Source organism: Capsicum annuum, chromosome 11, assembly GCF_002878395.1.
Source record: "Capsicum annuum cultivar UCD-10X-F1 chromosome 11, UCD10Xv1.1, whole genome shotgun sequence".
Classification (NCBI taxonomy): domain Eukaryota; kingdom Viridiplantae; phylum Streptophyta; class Magnoliopsida; order Solanales; family Solanaceae; genus Capsicum; species Capsicum annuum.
In genome coordinates, this window is record NC_061121.1 from 232,898,906 (window position 1) to 232,914,790 (window position 15,885).

Here is a 15,885-nt window from a genome sequence, read left to right on the forward strand (position 1 = left end):
TTATATCCATTAATTTACAAAACCTGTACAATAACAACATAACATCTACATTAGGCAATTATCCACAAAGCCCTAATTTTTAAAGGAAAAACTAAGGAATAAAAACATCAATTCTGATTTTACCCAAAAAAACCCTAAAGTGTAATTGAAATAACAAAACATGCCATTGAAGGCACAAAACGTTTATACACACGTTTAATAGGAGCATTAAACAACAAAAAAATCAAAAGCCCCAAAATTTTCGAACCCAATTCTGAATTGACCAAAAAAATCCTAAAATTTAATCGAAATAACAAAAAATGCCATCGAAGGCATAAAAACTTCAATATATAGCCATAATACGAGCATTAGACCACAAACAAACCAAAAGCCCCAAATTTTCGATCTCAATTTTTCAGTTTACGAAAAACTCGAAAACTCAAAATTCTACCTTAAAACCAGATATATGTCATTGAAGGCATATCATCACTACAAATACTACCTACAACAACACTACAGAGGAAAAAGAACAAAATCACACAAAAAATTGCAGAAAAAAGTTCGTAATCTCAAAAATCCTAAAATCAGTAGAACGGACCACCCTTTAATCGACTACAAGCTTAAGAATAAACAACCACATACTACAACTACACCAAAATGTTAAATACTTACCAGGATTGCAAGAAGTTTCAACAACTATCAGCCTAAATTACCCTAAAATCATGCTAATTTTCAGTTTCGGATGAGAGAGAGAGAGGAGAGGCGAAGAACAAGGCTTAAAATGACCTAAATTTTAGGTCAAATTTTACTATTTATATTCTAAACACGTCATTTCATACGTGGAAATTATTTTACACAAAATTAATGACGTGGCCGCGATTGTACAACATGCACAACTGAGTAGACCGATAAAGGGTTTAAAAAGTTGTTTTTTAATGGGTTCAAGGGTTCAGGTGACAAACATGTAAGTAGAAGCGTCCAACTTACAAAACTGACAAAATACAGGGTTCAGAAGAGCATTTTGCCTAAAATATTTATTAAAGGGAAGGTAATGTTTTTTTTTTTATAATATTCAAAAAACTTTTGAGGCAATATTTGAAAACATAAATAGTTTGGACTACACTCTCTTTCTGCTTGTATGCATTTCACTTTTTACATATTCTTTCAACAATACAACAACAACAACTATATCTGTTTTTTCCTGTAGTAGAACACAAAAAAACTGCAGCGCAGTGCACTAAGCTCCCGCTATGCACGGAATCCGAGGAAAGGCGGGACCAACAACGGCCGCGATAAGTATCTAAAATGTACAAAACATCAATCTCACTCAACTCTTTTTTGGCTATAAATAGTAACATAAGACACAGTCTAGCTCCAACTAAACGTCTCTTGATTTTCTATATCGCGCTGATGATTTTGAGGACCTACACGAGACGTTGTAGCAGGTTGGTTCATCATCATCTGTGGCCACCCTCCTGGAGGCAAAACCATCAGTGAGTTTTGCTGTTGCTCTAACAAGGCTGCTCGTCGCCTTTTCCATCTGAAGAACTCGACGAGTAATGAACTTCCACTCATTGCAACTCCAAAGCCAGCAAATGTTGATAGCAGAATCGAAAGAACTGCTTGCACGCGAACCTAGCAGTTCAGATATGTAATGATCAATTCCGACTTGATTTTCTAACGCGGCAAGTATTTTGAAACATCTTTTTTGGGAAAAAAAGACACATAAAATGGGACGGAGGGAGTGCTAACTTACCAACGAGTAGAAGATATGTGCAAATAGTACAACTAGAGCGAATTGAACCGATGCATATACCCAGACAAATCTTCGCTTAACTGCAGAAGAGATAATAGCACTGTCAAAATACAAAAAAGATACAACGGACATATATGATCGTTGACATCATTTTTTCGAGAAATAGCCTAGCGAAAATCCAATATATCTTCTTTCCTAATCGGTCCATACACCTTACATATGTTTTTCAAACTCTATCGCACTCTTACCAGGAGTGATAGGGTTAGAAACGACATTATTCGGGAGAAGGTGGGAGTGGCTTCGGTAGAGGACAAGATGCGGGAAGTGAGGTTATGATGGTTCGGACATGTGATGAGGAGGGGCACGGATGCACCAGTTCGGAGGTGTGAGAGGTTGGCTGTGGATGGTTTTAGGCGGGGTAGAGGTAAGCCGAAGAAATACTGGAGAGAGGTGATTAGACATGATATGGAGGAGTTATAGCTTACGGAGGATATGACCCTTGATAGGAAGGTGTGGAGGACACAGATTAGGGTAGAGTGTTAGTGGGTGGGAGTTCGTCCGTAATAATAGGTAAGAGTGCTTTTGTTTGTATCTATGCCTGTAGTTTGCTTAGCTTGTTCGTGGTGTTTCGATGTTGTCCTCGATTTCGAATAGAGAGTTTATAATATTACCTTGTGGGTGATTTGTTTTCATTATTATCTAACGGTGGTATCCCATTTTTGTTGTGTGCTTTTATGTTTTCTGTTTGTTTGTTGGTTATATTTGTTATCTGTCCTGCGCCGTGGGTCTATCGGAAACAACTTCTCTACTTCATCTGAGGTAGTAGTATGGAATGCGTGCACTTTACCCTCCCCAGACCCCACTTTGTGGGAATACACTGAGCATGTTGTTCTTGTTATTAATGATAAATAACATACCCATGGTTGAAGATGTCATTGACGCAAGCAAGCCTAGTACACAAGAAAAGGGAAGTGAAATAGCGATTGCACCGGTGCCCATTTTCCCAACCTGCAGATGCGACAACTTCATATTTAGTACTGCGATAAATAGCTTAGATGGCTATTTTCTATCGAGATTATTATCGTGATCTTCTAAACATACCAGCAACTGCTCAAGAAAACAAAAGTAGGCAAGCATGCTGACAATGACAAGAATCGGTACTTCCTGCCAAACCCTGTCGAGTGTAGCAAAAGTTCAGAAACCGGATTTTATTGAGCGACTGTTTATAAAGGCGTATATTGAAATTAACGCGCCTATCTTAGCAGTTAGAGTTGAAAGAAACTAGTACGATAAGAAGACAAAACGATGAACAAGAAGAAAGAGTACATATCTGTGGTCTAACGCTGTTGTATGCAACGATGAAAAAACATTTACCTGTATCCATTTATTTCCAGATGCCGAAATCTATTGGATCCTGCATTTGCATTTCGAACACTTTGCATACGCAAGAGTGTGACGGGGAGATTCTTGACTTCTTGCTTGCACACATCGCACGTCTTGTTACCTTTGATACTAAACCATTTCAAAGCACATTCTTGATGAGCCAACGCAAGTTCGCCTTTGCAGCTGCATTCCATCTTGAGTGTCTCTCCGCCTTCACATAACTCGACTAGGCAAATTCGACAGACAGCTTCTTCTTCTGGTATATCTTCACCATCCTGCTCGTTATCCTCTGAAAAAAAAATATAAAACGTTAGATCAAGCATCAATGCTTGTGTATCCAGCATAAAGTAACTTGCTATGAACTCCGAAAATCAAATAGACTTGAGGTAATTGTTTACCGGGTACTTTCGCTGGACTCATAGCTGTAACTGATGAATCCACATCCTTCACTTGAGGCGTTGAAGGTATAACTCGAAAGAAAAATTCCACCCTCCTATTGCTTCCGTCTTTTTCTTTGTTAATGACTGGTAGAGACATTGATCGCGAAATGCACACGTGTGCTTCCTTCGTCTGCAATAACGACAGATCATATTTCAAATGAATGCAAACCAAAAAATTACCAAGAATTCGACAGAATGTTCGGAGAACTTACACCGAGTGTTTGAGAGTTGCTGATGCTTCCACTAATAGACTCTGGATTCGAATGTGCAATTGGTGTAACGGGCAAAGACGAGGTCCTCTTAATGCGAGGCGTAAACATTTTACTAAGTGACCATGACCTTGAAATGGATACCTTCTCTTGTTGTGGCACAACTGCAGCCGGAACTGAATCTGGCGTGGGTATCTTCTCTGTATCAGAACTCATACGCGATTTCAAGCTCAGTTTAGGAAAAAGATTCCTAATGGTTGATTTGCCACGACATGGGGAGGGACCAGGCGATGAAGTAGCTACTCGTGAATCAGAAGTACTAGGTGTCAAAAGGAAATTCACCCTCTTTGGTGTAGGCGTGAATGGCCTTTTAATCTGAACTAACTCAGTAGGAGAGGCGTCCAACGTTCTTGATGGTATATCCAAAGATAAGTTCGGTTTCCTCCAATGTTTAGCATGTTTTGTTTCTTCAGTAATCGTGGAGGCCCTCTCGATCTGTACAAAGGAAGAACAAGTAAGTCGTTTAGTACGCTCGTGATCAAGTTACACGGGGTCCTAATTCTGTGTAACACAAAACAATTCGCTTCACAAACTTGATCAACATCTCCAATTACAATAAAAATGCATGACACACACAGCTACATTACGAAAAATGGCAGGATACCGCGTCCTTTGAGGAAGTTCGACGCAGTTTGGGTGGCCGACTAAGTCTCTGCACTTCATATCAGTCCAGACTACCTACCCTCGGAGAAGCTTGAACATACTTATATCCGATAGATAGTGCGGTTTGAGTCTTGTCAAATTTCAAAGAAACAAATCTTTTGATTTAAGCAATTCATATAGGCTAAGTTGCTCGATCTCTCCAAAGATGTTGCCACACCCGTGACAGATCTGACAGATCCATCAGAAATACACTACTTTTGAAGTTTCCGGCACACACCCGATAACATTTTTGAAGAGTCCAAGCAACAGAGCATGTAGGTTCCTTTCTTGAACATGCCACAACTACTACTCAGTCTCATACACGGTGGAGTCGATACATCTACTATATATACAACAACATCGATGGAGCTCTCGGATAGCAGGTTCATCTGAACCTTTGACGAGTATCAATTTACGTGTAAAAATACATTAAATTTGCAATATATAGTAAATATGAACCCATGCTTTTAGAAATATAATGATTAAATGCTAAGAACAGAAAATATTAAACCAATAGAGCTAAAATCTTGGATCCACCTCTGACAACGACTAAAAACAACACTTCAGTCTCATACAAGTTGGGATCGATACAACAACAACATTAACATACCCAGTGTATTCCCACATAGTGCGGCGATTTGGAGAGGGTAAAATGCATGCAGTCCATACCACTACCTCTGAAAAAGTAGAGAGGCTGTTTCCGATAGACCCCCGGCTCAGGACAGAAAGACAGTAACTAAAAAATAAAGGAAAAGTAATTTTAACATGTATATATACACTATTAAGTTTTCAACGACGTGGATTCAAATGAACCCCTTGCGCCCCTAGCTCCACCCATAAACAAGAAATGAAAGCAACAACAGCAAACTCAGTGTAATAACACAAGTGGAGTCTGGGGAGGGATAGAGCGTACGCTAACATATGCAAACATTACCCCTACCCTACCCTACCTTGAGAAGGTAGACATGATGTTTCCGATAGACCCTCGACTCAAAACAGATGAATAAAAGACACAGTAGCAACAAGCATGAACAACAACACCAAAAAACTACAAATTCAAGAATCTACTAAAACAAGCTGCTAATACTATATACTATGTTCTTGATATAACTTAAAATTTGAAAATCTTGAAAAAGGTGACAACAACAACAAATCCAGCACAATTCCACGAGTAGGGTTTACCCCTACCTTAAAAAAATAGAGAGGTTGTTTCCGATAGACCCTCAGCTCAAAACAGATAAAGAAAGACACAGCAGCAATAAGCATGAACAACAACAACAAATTAAGTGTAATTCTACGAATAGGGTCTGAGGATGATAGAGCATACGCAGATCTTACCCCTACATTAAAAAAGTAGAGAGGTTGTTTCCGATAGACCCTCAGCTCAAAATAGATAAAAAAAAGGCACAGTAGCAACAAGCATGAACAACAACAACAAATCCAGCGTAATTCCACGAGTAGGGTCTGGAGGAGGACAGAGCATACATAGACCTTACCCCTGCCTTAAAAAAATAGAGAGGTTGTTTTCGATAGATCCTCAGCTCAAAACAGATGAAACATGAACAACAACAACAAATCCAGTGTAATTCTAGGGATAGGGTCTGAAGATGATAGAGCATACGCAGACCTTACCCCTATCTTAAAAAAGTACAGAGGTTGTTTCCAATAGACCCTCAAGTTAAAACAGATGAAAAAAAGAAACAGTACCAACAAGCATGAACAACAAAAACAACATATCCAGTGTAATTCTACTAGTAGGATCCGGAGAGGACAGAGCATACGCAGACCTTAACCCTATCTTAAAAAAGTAAAAAAGTTATTTCTGATAGACCCTCAGCTCAAATCAGATGAAAAAAAGACACAGTAGCAACAAGCATGAACAACAACATATTCACTGTAATTCCATGAGTAGGATTTGAGGGAGGATAGAGCATATGCAGATCTTATCCTATCCTAAAAAAGTCTAGAGGTTATTTTCGATAGCCCTCAGCTCAAAATAGATGAAGCATGAACAACAACAACAAATTCAGTGTAATTCCATGAGTAGGGTCTGAGGATGATAGCTATCTTAAAAAAAATAGAAAGGTTGTTTTCGATACACCCTCAAGTCAAAACAGATGAAAAAAAAAAAAAGAAATAGTACCAACAAACATGAACAACAACAATAAGAAAATACAAAAAAACAAGAGTTTTTTCTTCATCACCTTAACCTTAGGTGTTGAAACAACATCTTTTTCACAAACACCAATTCTTCCATCATCATCATCAACAACAACCTCAGCCATAATTTTCTCCTTATTTTCTTCACTCATAGTCCAAAACAAACTATACACTTTGTTCTTGTAATAACTTAGAATTTGAAAATCTTGAAAAAGGTGACAACAACAAAAGAGAAATAAAAGTAATGAATGTTGTTAGTAGATAATAAGCACTATGTAATAGTAATAAATTTTTTGGTTAATTTATTTTTATATCAAAAGTAAAGAGAGGCTCTACTATTTATACTTTTTTCAGTTTTCCCACTCCCCAAAGTGTGGGCTCACTTACACACTCACCAGTCCACTATCTTTTTTTGCTGCAATAATAGTATGGGCAAATGTCATGCAAAACCAATTAAATAGGTGCCACCCTTCTAGACAAATCATTATATTTATTTACCATATGTTTTATAATCGGTAACGTTGCTGTCATGTGACTAGGAGATCATGAAAACAAAATCTTGCAGAAATATAAAGTAAGGTTACGTACGATAAAACCTTATGATTCAGCCATTTCGGAGACCAACGCATAGCGGGAGCTTTAGTGCACCTGACGTAGAAACAGCCTCATGCAAAAATATAAAGTAAGGCTATGTACGATAACTCCTTATTATTCGACTGTTTCGGAGACCAACGCATAGCGGGAACTTTAGTGCACCTGACGTATAAATAGCCTCATGCATGCAGAAATATAAAGTAAGACTACATATGATAAATCCTTATGATTCACCCGTTTCGAAGACCAACGCATAGCGAGAGCTTTAGTGCACCTGACGTAGAAACAGTCTCATGCAGAAGTATAAAGTAAGGCTATGTACGATAACTCCTTATCATTCGACTGTTTCGGAGACCAACGCATAGCGGAAACTTTAGTGCACCTGACGTAGAAATAGCCTCATGCATGCAGATATATAAAGTAAGACTACATACGATAAATCCTTATCATTCGCCCGTTTTGAAGACCAATGCATAGCAGAAGTTTTAGTGCATCTGGCGTAGAAACAACCTCATGTAGAAATATAAAGTAAGGCTACGTACGATAAATCCTTATCATTCGATCATTTCGAGGACCGTACATAGCGAAAGCTTTAGTGCACCTGACTGCAATTTATAATTTATAACTTACCATTATTCAGGTTGATATTCAGAATTTGAACACTTTGGATTTAATAAATCTTCTAATACATATATAGAGTCCAAGTCAAAACTACTTGGTTTAGATGAACCCTAAATTGAAAATTATGTTATTCGACCTCTTCAAAAACGTTAATAAGCACATTTCAGATATTCCAAAAATAATATATTTTTGGAGAATTCGGTACGGTGTAATCAGAGGTGAACCTAGGATTTGAACTTGACGTGTGCACTTTTATATTTAACATAGTAATTAATAGTGTCAAAGTTCGACATGCAGTTCTTTAATAACTTATTAATTATAGTATTTTATAAGCAAACTTTTAATATTATTGAATATCATTAATTAGATTTAATATGAAGAAAAATATGTTATCCGTCATACTTGAATTCAATGCACTTTTATATTTTAAATAATAATAAAAAGTTTTTGAAAAATATGAAATTTGAGAGATTTGTTTGCTAGATGATTGTACGGAAAACGTTTGGTTTAAGCCTATCTCAAACTTTAAATTACTAATTTTTTTTTTTAAAAATAAGTCAATGATCAAAAGATAAAAGAAATAAACATTTACAATACAAGATGGGGAGAATATCTACATTTTGAAGTTGGAGGGGAGCTTGTATTTTGAAATAAAATAAAAAATACGTTGACAATGTCCACAATACACAAAAGAAAAAAAAAGTGTAAAATAAATGATTACTAAGTAGGAATTTTTTTTTAATCAATTGATATATATATATGTGTGTATGTGTGTTCGCACTTAAAATTCCAAACAAAAAACAACAAACAGACAGTGTATATGAAAAAAGGAGCAATAAAAAAATGTTGTTGTTGGGTTTCGAACCCGAGTTATCATTCAATAAAAAAGACTTTAATCGGCATGCTCAACCATCTTGTCAATCAAGTCAATTGTTTTCGGAGGTGCACAACGTATATTTAACATAACACTCTGATATATATACAGAGTTTTTCTCGAGGCTAGTGGGGTGCACGTGTACCCTCTACTGCCAAGGTAGGTCTGCCTCTGGGTGTAACAATAATTTTAGAGAGTTCAAATCATGTAGGTTAAATCGTACTCTATATCAACACATGTTCATATATATTGTGTTTGGGCTAACTTGTGTACGTCCGAACTAATTTTACGCAATATTTGCTATTTCCAAATCAATTTAGATATCGTATAATTTTATCCATCAAAACTTGAATAATATATTATACCAAACATAAATTTGTTCCTTGGCTTTAATTTATTCCATGCATAAATTCTACATGTAAACCACTTACATAAGTCTAATCAAGAAGTGACACAATCTTACCTTTACCATAGTGTTTGTCTAACTAATATTCTCTCTTATCTATAAAAAAACGAAAAAAAATTGAAATATATCTAAACTTTACCGAAATTTATTGTAACACGTTTTAACTTTATGGGGGTCCCTCCTTGATTATTTATTGTCGTATTTCTATCGCATATATTTGTCTAGCTGGACCTCTGCGTGAATACACGCGCACTGAGCGCGTGAGGGTCTGAAGTGGTCCAGCTGGACAAATATATGTCATAGAAATACGATAATAAATAGTCCAGGGGGTCATAGGATCCCTGCAAAGTTGAGGTGTGTTACAATAAATTTCGTCGAAGTTTAGGTATATTTCTGATTCTTTTTCCCAAAAAAAAAATATTTTGAATTACTCTATTTAATGTTGATTCCTGAATTATATTTGTTATTATAGTAAGAGCAGCTTGATGCACAAAATATTTCTCGTTAACAAGGTCCAAGAAAGGGGTGTAATGTAGATAGTTTATTTTAATAGATAGTTGCTTTTACGGCTCGAATCAGTCTTCTCTATACGGACCACACAAATACAATCTTATTGTTACTCCAAAGCTCCCCTTCTAATTTGTTATTATAGTTAAAAAAAAAAAAATGATTAATCGTAAAATAAAAAAAGAACGGTCGGATGCACTAAGCTTACGATAAACACGACGTCGGAGGAAACGGGCTCGTAACCTCCTAATCACGTAATAACAACTTTAAATTACATTTTTTTTAATTAAAAAAAAAAAAGGACAGTCGGATGCACTAAGTTTCCGCTAAGCGTGGAGTCAAACGAAAGATCAGATCACAAGAGTCTATCGCACACAACCTCACCTATATTTCTACGAGAGATTACTTCCACAGCTCAAACTCGTAACTTCATGATTACATAATAACAATTTTAATTTACTAGTTACGTCAAAACTCGAGTACAAAATGATGTCATATCTAATGAATCATTGAAAGATTAGTAAATAAATTCTTAAACTAGAATTTTCTTTTTAGGTCATGATTTCTTATGGTGCAGGTTGTTTAAAAGTTTGTTTAATACCAAATACAGTAGTTTAATTTAAACTAAATTTAATCTGCATTACCTAATTAATAATTCCATTAATTAATGGAAAATAATTTTAAATATTCAAAGAAAACGTGGGTCATATTATACCATGTGTCAAATTAAAACAATTCTTTTCGTTTAAAATTAGTCAATTGAAGATGATAATTTTTAATACGTGTAATGCATTATAAAAAGTAAATAATTTGTTTTATATATGTTGGAATGTGATTAAATTGTGACATCTGTTATAATGCCAATCTTTTAATTTACCCCTCCCCTTCTCAATTTATGTGATATTATTTAAACGTGCACAAAATTTATTTATTTATTTAAAAAGGGAGATTTTTAATTAAAATCTATAAATTAAAAATAAGTTTTAACATTTGTGTGATTATACATCACCTCATTAAGGATAAAATAAAAATTATATAATTAAATTGCTTCTCAATAGAAAATATAGCATTATTTTTTAAGGATAATTCAATTTGTAGATGGTGATTTACAAACTTGATTAAACTATCAATAATTAATAAATACTTAAACTGTATTAGTTTTAAGAAATCATAGACGAATTCATGATTTAAATCTTTAATTAAAAAAAATTAATGAGTAAACTCATTCTTTTAAGATAACTAAACCAATTAATTTGAAACCGAACTTATAAAAATCGAATTTATAAGATTCTATCTGATCAAACTTAAAAAAATTGACACAACCAAATCAATTAATTTGAAAACAAATTTATAAAAATCAAATTTATCTGAACTTTTTCTGTTTGAATTTAACTCGTGATTTCTTAAATTCGAAATTAATTCAAAAAATCTAGATAAATTTTTTAAATTTATTTTTATAAAAGGCCTACACCCTACCCATATATTTGGTGGGAACTAAAAATCAATATTTTGGACCCAAAAAGAATCAATAAGTAGGGTCTTAAATTGACTATTCATTTCATGATTTTAAAAGTAAAGTGGACTAAAATATAATATATGAAACTTTGAATTCTAACTTACAACTTTTAATTAATTTCATAATGAGTACCTCATTTTGTTAGGTGAATGTAAATTGGTCCTTTACGAAGAAGTCTTGGAGTAACCGGTAAAGTCGTTATCACGTGAACAGGAGGTCATAGGAAGCCATGAAAATAGTCTCGTGTAGAAATATAAGATAAAACCGCGTACAACTGACTCTTATGGTTCGGCTCTTCTCAAACTCTGTGCATAATTAAAGCTTTAGTGGATCGAGTTTTTTTTTTTTTTTTGGCTTCCTTATTATCTTCAAAAGCTAGTCTTGATGATACTAGGATGTTTTTTTCCTCTTGGAGATAGATATTTCAAGATTTTTATGACAAAAAAAAATAAAAAAATATGAATGATCGACGATTACTATCGAATTCGGCTTCATGCAGACTAGTTGCAACCTGCAATTCGAACCGAGGATGAGTTTTTGATATCGATTTGGTTCGGTTATTGACAGATTGAATAGATATATCATTTCTTGAAATCTCTCTTCTGATTAAAAATCGTAGTATAATAGGATATCCTTTTATGTTTTCGATTATGAAATAAAAAGAAATCGTAATAAAAAAAATAGACTATGAAATTTTTGTTAAAGATGATATTCCCTGTTTGGAAAGCATCCAATTCTAAAATCATTGGCTCTTTAAAGTAATTTTTGCATCAAACAACAAGTCTCTTCCATACAAATTTCTTTTCATTGTACACTTTATTTTCGAGCATCATATAATAAACTCTTGTGATTAGATTTTTTTCGAACCTCGCATATAACATGAACTTTAGTGCACTACGCTGCTCTTTTTGTACACTTTTTACAAATGCGTACAATAGTCTTTTGTGGGTTGACCTTTTCCCGAACCTCGCTCATAACATGAGCTTTACTGCACCAAGTTGACCTTATTGTACACTTTATTTTCCAACTGTGTACAATAAACTCTTGTGGTCCGAAATTTTCCGAATACCGTGCATAACATGAGCTTTACTGCACCAGGCTGACCTTATTGTATACTTTATTTTTCAACTCCGTACAATAGACTTTTGTGATTCGACCTTTTTCTGAACCTCGTGCACAACATGAGCTTTAGTGCACCAGATTGCCCCTTTTTGTACACTTTATTTTCCAACTGCGTACAACATACTCTCGTGATCCGTCCTTTGCACGAACCTCGCACATAAAATGAGCTTTAGTGCACTAGGCTGCCTTTTTTATACACTTTATTTTTCAGCTACGTACAACAGACTTTTGTGATCCAACCTTTTCCCGACCTCGCGCACAACATGAGCTTTAGTGCATCAAGCTGCTCTTTTTGTACACTTTACTTTTCAAATGCGTACAATAGACTCTTGTGGTCCAATCTGTTTTCAAACCTCACGCATAACATGAGCTTTCGTACACCAGGCTGTCTTTTTGGTACCTTTATTTTCCAATTGCATACAATAGACTCTTGTTGTTCGATTTTTTATCGAACCTCGCGTAGAACATGAGCTTTAGTGCACCGGGCTACCCTTTTTTGTATACTTTATTTTCAAGTTGCGTACAATAGACTTTTATCGTGCGTCCTTTTTCCAAACCTCGTGCATAACATGAGCTTTAGTACACCAGGCTGTCCTTTTTATACACTTTATTTTTCAACTGCTTATAATAGATTCTTATGATTCGACCTTTTTTTCAAATCTCGCACATAACATGAACTTTAATGCACCAGGCTCTCCTTTTTGTACACTTTATTTTCCTTTCTCTTTTTCATTAGTGCATCCAAACAGATCTTTGCAACTAGACATACAGAATTGTTCTTGATTTTGCAGAACCATAGTGACTCTTTTATAGTGAGACATTTTTTCAAAAAGATCATTTTAAAAAAGAAAAATATTTTGATGTTTTATTGAGACATGTCTCTAATTATTAATTCAATAAAATCTAATAGCTTTAGCCAAGACATTATATTTTTACATTACAAAAATTATTTAATATGTATAACTAAATTTATCCAGATCAGTTTAGGGGTGGAGTCAGGTAGAATCGGCAAACAATTACACTGTTTATATTTGGTGCGCGCAAGTTGGAATATATATAATAGATGTTGAACCCCTTTAATTTCTTTGTATGTTTACAGTTTCATTTTCTTCCTTCTTACCGACAATTCTGACTTTCACACAGATGCCGGATACCGAATGGAAAAAGAAAAAGATATGAAAGGTTAAAATATCATTTGGGAGTTTGCACGTAGAAACATAGATGACATATCCTTAAATTAAACTTATATTGAAGTATAGATAAACATTAAAGAAATAATTTAATTAATTTTATTGTGCTAGGTAAAGTATGATTTTGACCCTTTTTTTTTTCTTTTTCTTTTTCACTTTAGTCCTTTTTATAATATATAAATAAAAGAAGAGAAAGCACAAAAGCAAGAAAAAAAGTTAAGACAAGTAGGTTAGATTGTTACATTAGAAGTTTCTTCTACCTTTAAAAAGTTAAAATTCATATAATTGCTCTTAAAAAGTAAGGTTAGGTCTAAGTGTAGATATGAAAAAAAATAAAATAAAAAACTAAAAGTAGGTTAGGTTAAAATGTATAATACCAATTTAAAGATATTTATTTTGCCATCGAAGAGATTCAAGAAAATAACGCGTGATAATAAGGTGAAATAAAATATATTTTAAAAAAATAAAATCAATTGTGTCTTTATAATCGAGATGGTAGGAAGGCTTGGAGTAACTGGTAAAGTCGATGTCATGTGATCAGAAGGTCACGGGTTCAAGCCGTGGAAACAGCCTCGGACAGAAATGCAAGGTAATGTTGCGTACAACACACTCTTGTGGTGGGGCCCTTCCCCGGACGCAATGGTGGAGCAACCTTTGCTCCAAGGGGGTTCATTCGAGCCCTCCTCGACGAAAAATTACACTGTTTTTATACTATCTATAAATGATTAAAAATATTTTTATGCATATATAGTAGATGTTGAACCCCCTTCGACTAGTTTGTATGTATACTTCTGAACCCCTCAATGAAAATCCTAGTTCCGACACAGCCCGGACGTTGTGCAGAGCGAAAGCTTTAGTACACCGAACCGCCCTTTAATTGAGATTCGATATACATGAATTCTATGCGTGGATTACGTTTGATATTTCAAAACCTTTTATATTAATCCTCGACCTGATACAACACTCCTTTTTTATTTTGGGATATAAAGTAATTATACTTTTGTGTGTGTGTGTGTATATATATATATATATACTTAAAAAGTAAGAATCATAAGAAGATTCATCTACTTTAAAAGTTACCAAACTCATATAATTAGGCTTAAAAGGTAAGATTAGGTCTTAAGTATTATACACAAATTGGGATATTTACATGTGGTCAAAATCTAGATATGGAAATAATAACAAACCTAAAGTTGTTATACTAATTTAGTGGAAAACTTTAGTGTTTTTTTTTTTTTTTTTTCAATGAAAGTAGGTTAGGTTGGTTCAAATTTATTATGTCAATCTAGATATATTTATTTTAAGCAACGATGAGTTTCGCCAAAATAATACGTAACAATATTTGGGGTCAAATCTACTATCGCATGTTAAATTATACTATCAACGTAACAATAAGATACCTACCCGGTAAAATGTTACTACAAGTGAGGTCTGAAGAGGCTAAAGTGTACGCAACAGACCTTACCAGTATCTCGTGGAGGTAGAAAAGTTGTTTTCGAAAGATCCTCGGCTCATGTGTATGGAAATCCAAATACAAAGGAAGATTATACTATCAACATATATAACTTAAACGTATATATAAGCATCCAATACCCCCTCGAACTATGGTTTAAGTTGCTACGACACACTCTAACTTTACAGGGGTCCTATTATCCCCTGAACTCAATGTTAATGTGTTTTTGTTACCGTTTTGTGCTGACGTTGCACTTTTAATACATAAAATGGGATCCACGTCAAAAGTGCCACATTAGCTAAAAGGAATGACAAAAATATGCTAAAATTATTTCCGATGGACAACAAGACCCCTGTGAAGTTGGAGGGAATACTAGATGCCTTACTCAAACGTATATAACTTAAATACGATGAAAGAATTTAACTTTTTTGCTTGTGGAAGAAAATCATTTCCAAGGTAAAACCTTCTTGAAAACCTTTTTTTCTTCAAACCGACAATATACCCAGTGAAATCCCACAAGTGTGGCCTGGAGAGGTAGAGTGTACGCAGACTTTATCTACTACCTCGTGGAGGTAGAGAGGCTGTTTCCGAAAATTCCTCGATAAATCTTTACTACAAAATTTTCTTATTTTAGATGCTCTTTTCTTTCCCCCAAACTATCACTTTGTGTTCTTTTTCTCTTTTGGTTCCCATCTTCTTTTTCTCTTTTTACCTAAACACATCTACTCATCTGTCATTGTCAAACTTGGGGAAAACAACGTATTCACACTCGGTATTTACATCAAACTACATAAAAAAATGTACGTAAAAAAATATGTCACGTATTCATAGACTTGTCGCGAACTTTATTAAGTGGTTGTGTAGCGCAAAAACCCCTTTCAATTCAACTCGTTTCCCCTTTTTCCCTTTCGACTCAATGAAAATCAACCTTTACATACTTTATTTTGGGCTTAAATTCGGTTGAATGGAGCAC

At 34.6% G+C, this 15,885-nt stretch overlaps 1 protein-coding gene across 2 annotated transcripts; it reads right to left on the reverse strand.

Annotated features, from left to right (window-relative positions):
- Window positions 1-1,073: 1,073 nt before the first annotated feature.
- Window positions 1,074-7,048, reverse strand: LOC107848107. 2 transcript variants are annotated; one of them, XM_016692789.2, is made up of 8 exons: window positions 6,674-7,048; window positions 3,771-4,262; window positions 3,517-3,688; window positions 3,110-3,407; window positions 2,837-2,909; window positions 2,653-2,743; window positions 1,736-1,815; window positions 1,074-1,614 (listed from the first exon to the last, which is right to left on the reverse strand). In XM_016692789.2, the coding sequence occupies exons 1-8, from the start codon at window positions 6,779-6,781 to the stop codon at window positions 1,348-1,350; spliced, it is 1,581 nt and encodes a 526-aa protein (XP_016548275.2). In that variant the 5' UTR covers window positions 6,782-7,048; the 3' UTR covers window positions 1,074-1,347. The 2 variants fall into 2 exon arrangements, with proteins under 2 accessions (XP_016548275.2, XP_047255905.1); XM_047399949.1 differs by lacking the exon at window positions 6,674-7,048 and adding an exon at window positions 5,080-6,509.
- Between the last annotated feature and the right edge of the window lie 8,837 nt (window positions 7,049-15,885).